Genomic DNA, 10,455 nt, shown 5'->3' with positions numbered 1-10,455 from the left:
GCAATTAAGTTAGTTGAAGCTCTCTATTTAAGTCCACATGCCACACCTATAGCAAGCCGTAGTGCAGCAGCAGGAGAAGGAGAAGGAGCAGGAAGAGGAGGGTTACAAATAATCAAAGTTATAACTATAGTCTCCTACAACAGACCGCAGCGGCATCCGACGCATGCATACTATATCATAGCAGCTAAACAGCGTTATATCCAAGCAGACGGAATGTCTATACCATAAACAACAAATACATATTTACATTGAATGTGGTTAAAAAACAGAAAACTAGAAAGTGCAGTGTTTTTATTTCAAATTCAAATTGGGCCGCAGACTCAAATGCTGTTCAAAATACTCTCAGTGTGCTGTTAAACGCTGCGAAGTGCTGCTATATTGGTATAATTAAGAACAAAGGATACCGAAACTTTCATATGCAGGTTTTTCGAATTTTTGCCTGAGATGTGAGATCATCGTGCTTTCGTGCATAATTTATTTATTCCATTTAAGTCCTTGTCGCGCATTCACTTTCAAACAATTTCTTTTTGGCGCTCAAGTTTGGTCGGACTTGCTCTCTTTTTTTTGGGATTTGTGATAGGATATCCTCCCTTCGTGGAGGGATTTTTTCTCGCCGCAATGTCCCTTTTCAGCTCAACAATGTCCCTTCATTCCATACTCACTTTTGTTGAACTTTTTTGTTTAAACCGTGTTTTAGTCAAAATACAATAAATGGGAGTACTAAAACATAGTTTATCATGTAGAAAATTTCTTCATCAATGGGATAAAACTATGTGGGCAGGGCTAAAGACTTTAGTTAGCCAGAATTTTTCAACGGAATATCAAAATTGAGCAATATGATCGACTGTTCTCTGTAGTATTTTTAGTTTGACCCTTTGAACTAAAACATTTTTTTAGGCAAGGTCCAATAAAAGAAGTTATTTTAAACAAGCCAGTCAAGTAGAAAATAGGTTCATTAATGTCTATCTAGCTAGTAATATTAATATCAAAAACGGGGAATATGTATAATAGAACTTGAGAATTCGTCAGTATATTTACGGTATATTTTTCAAATAAGACGGTATATTTTCTTATATTTTGGTATATTTCTGAGGTTTGGACGGTATATTCTATCCATAAATCCGCGGTCACACTGCTGGTAACACGTGCAAAAAACCAAAACAGCGTAAATTTATTGAAATTTCTTTGATAAAGTACCTGTAACCATGGCGGATCACGCGTTCCATCGACCGGGGCCGCTGAAGCAAACCAATAAGGTCCACAAAACGGGCCGCCATCGCTCCAAGGGAGCCATCGAGAATGCAACAAAAGGTAGGGATGCTCCACAAGTGCGAATCCGGAAAACAAACTCTTTAAAACTATTATTCTCGCAGGCAAAATCGGGCTTAAGGCCATCTCGCACCGGCACAAGCAGCAGCAGCGCAGGGAGCAGCGACGCAACCAGCAAAATCAACTGCGAAAGAACAAACGCGATGAGGTGCTGGAGCAGAAGCGGAAGCTTGGGGGCCAGAACACGGCTCCGTTCCTGGTGTGTCTGCTGCCTATGCACGAGCAGATCGATCCCAAGTCGGCCCTGGCCATCCTCGAGGGCTGCGACAGCGAGCTGGTGGTGGAGAGATCCCCGAGTGGGATTACCTACATGAATCTTCCGCGTTTCAAGCAGCGTTTCGCCTTTGTCACCCCGCCCGTGGGACGCGGCAACGAACTGATTGTCCTGGACTACCTCAAGGTGTGCGACACAGCGCTCCTTCTGACATCGGCCTCCTTTGGTGACGACGAGATCTTTGACCGCTGGGGCCAGCGCATTTTCAATATGATCTCCGCCCAAGGGATACCCACTCCCCTGGTGGCTCTCATGGATCTGGAGTCACTGAATCCCAAGCGTCGTCCTGCCAGCAAGCAGGCAGCACAGAAAATCATCTCCAAACTGCTGCCCGAGGAGAAGCTCATGCAGTTGGACACCGCCGCCGAGGGACTGAACGTGATGCGTCGCATCGGAGGACAGAAAAAGCGCATTCTGCACAACGTGGAGAATCGGCCGCATCTCTTCGGTGACATTGTGGAGTTTAAGTCCAATGGCGAGGCGAGCGACGATTTGGGCACGCTGGAGGTGACTGGCTTCCTGCGTGGACAGTCGCTGAATGTCAATGGACTGGTGCATATTCCCGGGCTGGGTGACTTCCAGGTGGGTCAAGTGGTTGCCCCGCCAGATCCGTACAAGCTGGACAAGTCTCGCGATGGAGAAAATGTGGCAGTGCGACTCCTTGATATCAGTGATCCCCTGAAGCGCACCTCGCTGCAGAGCGAGAACATCCCCGATCCCATGGACGCAGAGCAGACGTGGCCCACCGAGGAGGAGATCGAGGCCTCCCAAAAGGAAACCAAAAAGATGAAGCTGGTTAAGCGAGTGCCCAAGGGCTTCAGCGAGTACCAAGCGGCCTGGATACCCGAAATCGAAGAGGTAGAGGATCCAGACAAGGAGGAAGACGACGAGGACATGAGCGACGATGATGAGGAAGCTGAAGATGACGAGGACTTCATGTCCTGTGACAACAAATCTTTCGAGGATGAATGCGAGAAACGCGACTCCGATACGGAGGAGTTCCAGGACAGCGTTTCAGTGTCCTCGGAGGCAGCCGTCAACGACGAAAAATACGACCAGCAGATGGACTTCCAGGAGGAGCGTGAAACCATGCAAAAACTGCAGCAAGCACGCACAGATCAGCTCTGGCCCGATGAGATAGACACGCCGCTGGATGTACCCGCCCACGAGCGATTCCAGAAGTACCGTGGCCTAGAGTCCTTCAGGACTTCGCCATGGGATGCCAAGGAGAATCTGCCCAGCGACTATTCTCGCATTTACCAATTCAAGAATTTCGACCGCACCAAAAGGAGGGTTCTGGCCGAAGCCAAGGATTTCGACGGTATTTTGGTAAGCTTCGTATTCTGATATCCCGCTTTGGAGTCCCTTCTAATCTCGAGTTTCTTCTTTGTAGCCTGGTCTCTACATCACGCTTCATGTGATCAATGTGCCCGCCAGCCGTTGGGCAGCCTTCAAGTCCGCCCAGCTCACCGACAACATCATTGTGTATGGCATGCTGCCGCACGAGCATCAGATGTGCGTGATGAATGTCGTGCTGCAGCGCATGCCCGACTCTGAGGTTCCCCTCAAATCCAAGGAGGAGCTGATTGTACAGTGTGGCTATCGCCGCTTTGTGGTCAATCCCATCTACAGCCAACACACCAACGGCGACAAGCACAAGGTGAGAGACGCACTCCTTGACCTCCATATGAATCCCTGACAATGGTTGAATTTATTTGCAGTTTGAGCGCTACTTCCGTCCGTATGAGACAGTCTGCGCCACCTTTTATGCACCCATTCAGTTCCCTCCCTCCGCTGTGCTGGCATTCAAAGTGAATCCCGACTCGACGCTGGCCTTGGTGGCCCGCGGACGCCTCATCTCGTGTAATCCAGATCGCATCGTGCTCAAGCGCGTCGTCCTCAGTGGCCACCCCATGCGCATCAATCGCAAATCGGCCACGATACGCTACATGTTCTTCTACAAGGAGGATGTCGAGTACTTCAAGCCCGTTAAACTAAGGACCAAATGTGGACGATTGGGCCACATCAAGGAGTCGCTGGGTACGCATGGTCACATGAAGTGCTACTTCGATGGACAGCTGCGATCCTACGACACGGCCTTCATGTATCTGTATAAGCGGGTCTTTCCCAAGTGGACCTACGAGGAGTGCCTGGTGCGCACGGCGGAGAACGAGCGCCAACAGGTGGCGGCGAACAGGAGAATCGAACAGCAGCAACAGGTAGCCATGGATATGTAGAATGTACATACAGACACACACGTAAACCTCGTTTTTGATAATAGGAATAATAGAATTATATTCACAAACAATTGTCTTAATTTAAGGTAGAGGCAATACGAGTACAATATACATACACAAAACATGGATACGATTAAAAGCTTACCACATTGCACAAGGGTAGATAGATCGAGCGGAGGGGGAGTTAATACAGATTTCCGGCTAGGATTTGGTAGCGGGGATTATTGTACTGGGATGGGGCGGGGGACGGGACTGATGGCGGGGCTGGTATTTAGTAATTGGTGGATAGACATTTGCGTCGCTTCTTCTGGAGCTGTTCGACCTGTTCGGTTATTTGGATGGGTGTTTGGAAACCTTGTACAATGGTATTCACGGTGAGAACCGTGGCTATAAATTGATTGATGGATATGTGCCAGGCCTCGGAGGTGTTTGTGCTGCTACTGCTGCTATCCCTGCTGCTGCTGGCCTTCCCGCCGGCCTGACGGAGCTCCTCCTCGAGTGCCACAAATAGACGGGTGGTGCTGCTGTGCTCTGCTGCGGGCGTTGTGGGGTTGCCATTGCTATCCGGTTGCTGTAGAACACATTTATACAAGGTCATTCCGTCACAGTTTGGGTGGGATTAAGGATTGCTTACCTCATCGCCGCTGCCGCCCAAATTGAGTTGGGTAAAGCTCTCTAGGCTGGGTTCCTTTTTGATGTTGCTGTTTCCCAGCTCCAGCAGATTCTCATCTGTAAAGAAAAAGAGCCTTACAATGCAACCGATTACTGGGGACTTGTGGCATCACTTACATGCCATTCGCATCTCCTCGTCCTGCACACAGCCCATGATCTCGATGATGCTGCGCCACAGCAGCTGGAAGTTCTCCTTGCGCAAATGCGGAATGGTCTGATGCGAGCCCGAGGCCCCCTCATCGGGCTGGTCGAGCAGATAGCCGAGGCTGCCCAGGCTTCTCGAATCCGTGGCATTCGAGTCGGCACGATCCAGTCGCGTGGCAGCAACCAGGTCACTGATCTGTGAGAAATTCGATATAGTCTCGACATTCAGAAGCATTTTATCGGCTGCAGCAGCAGCAGCAGCGGAAGCTGAGGCTGCTCCAGCAGTCGCTCCCGGCGGCGGAGTCATTCGTGCCGCTCCCAGATCTGAAATATCCGAAAATGTGTCAATCGATTCGTAACGTCCCTGCTGGCGTAGGCCGAACTCTTGGCCGTCGTCATCCCGCCCAGCATCGGAGCGTGTTGCAGTAGCAGTAGTAGTACCCGGGAGTGCTGCTGCTGGCAGATCCACATAGAATGTTGAATTGCGCTGCGCCAGCGAGGAGGTGTTGGAATTCAGCGACAAATTGGGCGTGTTGCGCGATAGATCCATGAACGTATTGCCCGATATACCCGCCAGATTATGCAAATGCTGTGTGGCACTGATCAGAGCATAGTCATCGGCATCAAATTGATGATCCGAGGGCGAGGGCAAAGCCTCCATGGACTCTGAAGCATCGTCGCTGTAAAGAGAATCATGAAATTATCAGGTAAAAAGCTGGAGCGTTGTGCTACTTTTACACTTTTATACCCGGCACTCAGTCAGTTTATATGTATGTGATCTTATGATGCACTTTACTGTAACTTACACAATACATTTAATACGTAAGCGCTGGAATTGTTATCGCAGCCGATGCATCGCGATGACTGCCGCATGTCTAACTCTCTCTTTCTCTCCCTATCTCTCTCTCTTTTACTAAAGAGAGAGAAAGAGAGGAAACACGTGCGCTAATTATGTTCTAATGTTAATTCTTGCACTTCGTTTATACTCTTTCCACTTAATGTCCTATTTGATTATAAATGTACAATGTTTATATCCCCTACATCTATCCGTCTCTCTCTCTTTCACCTCTCACGCCAACACCAGACGTAATATCTCGCTCTCCTCCGGCAAGTGGCGAACGCTGCACGAGGAAGAGTGTGTGAGAGATAGTGAAAGAGTGAGAAAGAGAGAGAAAGAATCATTTTTTCCTTCTGGCTATAATAATAATCCGATCTGATCCCGATTCTGCAATCAGCTAGATAAGGTCAGGAAAACTTTGAAAAACCTTGATATCACAGGAGTCTGCACACAAAATTTGGTTGCTATAGATCTTATAGACATGGCTATATCGGAATATCGGGTTCGAAAACGCTTTCTTCTGGGTGTTACACACATACACTTCCATATATCCCTAAACTCTTCGATTATCGGGCATAAAAATGTACAGAATAATTTACAGCACAAATTCCACTCACTCAAAGAAATCTTCCGCCTCAAAGGCCTCCTCGGCATCATCTTTGGTCCGTGGACGCGGACGACGTGATCGTTCGATTTCCGCCTTGGATAACAGAGGCGGCAAATGCAACACATAAAGCAATTTCAATTTCTCCATGCTCTTGGAGGAGCAAACCAAGCCCAGGGCATTGATAAGCTGTCCAAAATCCAGATATCCAGTACCCTTCTTGTCTGTGAGCTGAAAACACATAAGAAATGATAAAGAATACAAAATTTTACTCCACTTTTCTCCTCTTACCCTGAACAACTTTTCGCCAAGGTCCACGCTGACACACTTCCGCCAGGGAGTTAGCTCTGTGAAGAGTGTGTGGAATACCTCATAGTTGACCCAGTAGGCCTCGTATCTGCCATTACTGCCACCAGGGACAGGGTCATTCGGTACCCTGGTGGGCGATTGATGATGCAGCAGCTGCGGCGTCTCCGACAGCGAACATTGTGCCTTCTGCTGCTGCTGCATGGACTTCAACGCGTGTTTTTCCTCTCGGATGATGGTGAGCAGCATGTGCAGCTCGTTTCGATCGAAATAGGGATTCTGTAAATAGGCCTTGACAATGGTCTTCTCGTTGTCAATGTCAAACTGACGCATGGTCAGGCGTCGGTGCTTGTTGCGCAGCTCCTCGATGCGCTGCTGGGTCAGTTCCTCGCCGAATTTTGTGTACGCCTCGTGGATGAGGGTCTGCACAGTTTGCGTCTGTGAGCGTTCCATCTTGCGTTTGTCAGTGGAGGGCGGCACTTGATAGTCGGGATTGTAAATGCCCTCCAGATAGTTTTGCAGCACCAGCATGGCCTCGCCATCGTCCTGGCACTTGAGCAGCTTGTCGCGATTCCATTCGATGATCTGCAAAGCCACCATAAAAATGATCTTGGCGCCCTCGTAGAAGAAACAGTCGAGTATGTGTAGCGAGCTCTCGTAGCTGATCACGCTCATGAAGATGGTGAGGAACCACGAAATGGAGATCATTTTGATGACGCCCAGCTGCTCCAGATGCTCGTGCAGATCGGCCAGATGAGTTTCGACCAGTTCATTGAGCACGCCCTGATCAATCTGTGCCCCCACCACCTTGTCCTTGTAGTAGTCCGGCAAGAGGTTCTCGCACAGGCTGGCCAGCATCCAGAAGGCGTTCTCTTCGTCGCAGAACAGCAGGAATACCGACGAGACAATGTTCATGGCCTGGCAGTAACCCACCTGCGGATTGCGCAGGGCATAGGCTTGCAGGACGCGCCTCAGTGCGCCAATGCCGTCTGTGCTCTGGAATGCCGGATGCTCGGGCAGTGAACGGGGCAGATCCCTGTCGATTTCGTCGTGAGCAAAGCAATCCTTAATGCAGGCAGCCTTCTCCACCAGATCCTCGTACAATCCGGGATTCATTTCCTTGTCGTGAATGGCACCGGAGAATATCAACCAAATCTCCTGACGCAACTGGTCCGGAATGCCCTCCACAATGAGATTTATGACATCGGTGGTGCGGAACATGCCAATGCCGCGTCCAAAGTCACGGAAATGCGCCTCCCAACGCACCATCTTCTCCTCCTGATTCCTGATTATGTCAGAACTGAACTGTGTCTTGAATGTGTTCATCAAGGCTGTCTGCTTGCTCCAGGAGATGTCGTACTTGGCACGTTCCCGACTCACGGGACTGTAACAGATGATCGTATTGTGAAATGGCGCACTATTCGAATTTAAAAGGGGCGGCACAACTTACACATGAATGCGGGAGAGTAGATCTGTTATTTTTGATATCAGCACCTCTCTATCGACGATCTGGGCAAACATGAAAGGCACATTCTCCGACGTGATGATGACAATTTGATTGTCAAAACGCTGCTGCCCATCGTCCTTCTTCTCCACACTCTGCAGTATAAAAATACAATGAAACCATGCTGCAGTGAAGCACAGGTTCTCCCCTTACCTTTATTGTTTTCATGGGTATGACCACACTAACCAAGTCCTTGACATCGCTGCGGAAGCAAAAGAAATTGGGCGACAAATATATGTAGCCAGCATTAAACCGTTTCGAGTAGGGTGTCCAAATGTTTGCCTTGATCTTCCCATCGATTATCTCCGTTTGGGGTAAGCGGAAATAAATGCGAAACTCCTCGGACTTCTGGCGGGCTGTCAGATCCCTGAGCAGAACCGGTTTCTTCGATGATTTAGCGCCCAGTCGGGCAAAGTTCGACGGATCATGATCGACCACTGGACTCTCTGGATCCTGGATCAGCTGTTGTATGGCCATTTTGTTGAGCTGCTCGATCAGCAGATGCGCCTCGCCGGCATTGAAGATCAGCGTAAAATTGTATGTCATATTGTTCGTGGTCTTCAAGTAAATCGTATTTGCATTCCGACTGATGTCCTCCAGCTCGGCAAAGCGTATTATCCTCTTGACCTCATGACCCAGCATATACGAGTAGAAGCAGACGTGATTCAAAGAGATGTATAGCTGACCCTGACGCGGTATCTTATTCTTCACATATCTGGAATGGAAAAATAACCAATTAAGATTCAGTTCAAAATGTGTCGCAATCTTCCGGTAAGCCTTACGTGGCCGAGTAGGAGTTGACCAGACGCTCTTCCTCCGGCATTTTGAAGGTTTTTCTAAACTGAGAGGTCATCACCTTGAAGTCGGCCGTTTCGCCAGTTTCATCTTGATTATTTTGTGTGTAGAGCGATTTGATTTTGCATATAGTAAAGTTTGTAACCTCGTCCTCGTTCTCCATTTCGTTGAGCACATTGAAGAGGTTCGCCTGCAGCCATTCCCAGTCCTTTGCAATCTCATCCTGCGTTATTCCAATGGCGATTTCTATGGGGTTCAGGAATTTGTATTCCATTATAAACGAAGCTGTGTAATCTCAATTGTTTCACATTACATAAGAGAATCTTGGAGCCGTGGGTGAAAAACAATGATTTATATGGGGTCCCTGGCTGTATACAATACACCCATAAAAACCACAGAAATCAACGCCAGGCCATGACTCATATACCCGCCTCTGCCGCACATGGCAAGGCACTGATAAGGTCGGACACCGATTCCATTCCCAATGCACTTGAACCTACCGTAAGAAACTTCCGAGGACGGTGTCCGGTGTACAATGCGATACGGAGCCGGCTTGGTGTTCCAAACACTGTCGTAGGTGCCCACCAGCATGGACCCAAAGCCGCGCGACTCGCCGTGGCCGCGACGTTTCTGTAGCACGAAGTACCTGGAGTACATTTCGGCAATCCTGTTGGGGCAGAAAATGGGAGTAAAAAACCAGATGCAATTCGAAGGGAAAGGGGGGGCGGCATTGGTGGCATACAGCATTCATGATTATATGTGTGTGTGCGTAAGTTCTTCGGGTGGGTTGGGTGTTTTTCTACGCAGCACGAAACACAGTTGGCAATCAATTTTCAAGCTACCGAGTCTCTGCACTCGGCCGCCGGGTGTGGGCACAGCTGTTTTTCCGCAGGAAATTGCGTTGTGAAATCAGAGCAGAATCCAATAGGCTGCCGCAGAGCCGCCATGGCGACTTGAACCCTCTCAATTAGTTATCAACAAAGAGCGCCAACACAATTAAACAAATCAACATTCGTTTATGCGTGGCCTCTGTACGCGAGTTAAGGCACTATTCTTATTGATGTGCATCGCGATCAACTGTTTTCATGATACACCTTCCATAAACATAACACTGCATACACACGCATACATACCAGCACTCTAGTTGGTGTTTAAATTAGCCATCGGCATCTCGCCACACCACCCCCCCCCACTGACCAAAGACAAGAAAAGGGATTGGAACACTTACCAAAACGTCGACGGCAACAGCAACTCCTTCGGCTCAATCCACATTTTGCTCTTGTTTAGCCTATTTGACGGCTAGCACAGTCGAAGAAACAAAATTTCGTCTTTGTTTAATACTGCATTCGTTTATTTTGTTGTTGTATGCATCGTGACTGACCCACAGAAATATACCAAAATATACCGTAAATACACCGATGAAAGAACGAACTTAGCCCACTTAAGCCCCCTTTGTTTAAACTAAATAACAACTTGAGTTATTCCGAGAAAAATAACATCTATAATAATAATAATTCCTCTTGTAGGACCATCCTATCCTTCATCTTTGCATAAAAAGCTGCGCTAAAATTCTTCAAGATTCACCATTTTCGTGGAGATTTTTTTAATACCCATTGGTCGACAATGGGTTAATCGTTCCCTGTCCATGTTGGGAAATCATTTTCCATAGTTTTGATATTCGGTTGAATATAACTAGCTAAATGCGACCCTTAGCCCTTAAAACATAATTTTATCCGATTGAATCCTATCTTA

The 10,455-nt window shown here is 48.2% G+C and overlaps 2 protein-coding genes across 3 annotated transcripts; one reads left to right on the top strand and one right to left on the bottom strand.

Annotated features, from left to right (window-relative positions):
* Positions 1 to 1,120: 1,120 nt before the first annotated feature.
* On the top strand, positions 1,121 to 3,968 carry LOC108152151 (pre-rRNA-processing protein TSR1 homolog). The gene is made up of 4 exons (XM_017281268.2): positions 1,121 to 1,311; positions 1,374 to 2,932; positions 2,997 to 3,263; positions 3,325 to 3,968. Exons 1-4 carry the CDS (start codon positions 1,206 to 1,208, stop codon positions 3,838 to 3,840), a joined length of 2,448 nt encoding a protein of 815 aa, XP_017136757.1. The 5' UTR covers positions 1,121 to 1,205; the 3' UTR covers positions 3,841 to 3,968.
* Positions 3,872 to 9,975, bottom strand: LOC108152150 (TBC1 domain family member 9). Of its 2 annotated transcripts, XM_017281267.1 has the most exons (11): positions 9,932 to 9,975; positions 9,204 to 9,370; positions 8,691 to 8,949; positions 8,062 to 8,623; positions 7,855 to 8,003; positions 6,390 to 7,788; positions 6,112 to 6,329; positions 5,098 to 5,336; positions 4,630 to 4,980; positions 4,475 to 4,569; positions 4,112 to 4,411 (listed from the first exon to the last, which is right to left on the bottom strand). In XM_017281267.1, the coding sequence occupies exons 1-11, from the start codon at positions 9,973 to 9,975 to the stop codon at positions 4,112 to 4,114; spliced, it is 3,783 nt and encodes a 1,260-aa protein (XP_017136756.1). The 2 variants fall into 2 exon arrangements, with proteins under 2 accessions (XP_017136755.1, XP_017136756.1); XM_017281266.1 differs by having other exon boundaries at positions 3,872 to 4,411; positions 4,630 to 5,336.
* Positions 9,976 to 10,455: the final 480 nt, after the last annotated feature.

This window comes from Drosophila miranda, chromosome XR (genome assembly GCF_003369915.1).
Source record: "Drosophila miranda strain MSH22 chromosome XR, D.miranda_PacBio2.1, whole genome shotgun sequence".
NCBI classification, from domain to species: Eukaryota; Metazoa; Arthropoda; class Insecta; order Diptera; family Drosophilidae; genus Drosophila; species Drosophila miranda.
This window is presented reverse-complemented; position numbering and strand designations above follow the sequence as displayed.

Excerpts from the sequence above, each read along its gene's own strand:
- LOC108152150 (XM_017281266.1), bottom strand. The coding sequence starts at position 9,975 with ATGTGGATTGAGCCGAAGGAGTTGCTGTTGCCGTCGACGTTTTG. Across the intron at positions 8,950-9,203 it reads GTCCTCGGAAGTTTCTTACG|AAATCGCCATTGGAATAACG; the intron begins GTAGGTTCAAGT and ends TGAACCCCATAG. Across the intron at positions 4,412-4,474 it reads TGGGCGGCAGCGGCGATGAG|CAACCGGATAGCAATGGCAA; the intron begins GTAAGCAATCCT and ends TGTGTTCTACAG.
- LOC108152151 (XM_017281268.2), top strand. The coding sequence starts at position 1,206 with ATGGCGGATCACGCGTTCCATCGACCGGGGCCGCTGAAGCAAACCAAT. Across the intron at positions 2,933-2,996 it reads AGGATTTCGACGGTATTTTG|CCTGGTCTCTACATCACGCT; the intron begins GTAAGCTTCGTA and ends TCTTCTTTGTAG. Across the intron at positions 3,264-3,324 it reads CCAACGGCGACAAGCACAAG|TTTGAGCGCTACTTCCGTCC; the intron begins GTGAGAGACGCA and ends ATTTATTTGCAG.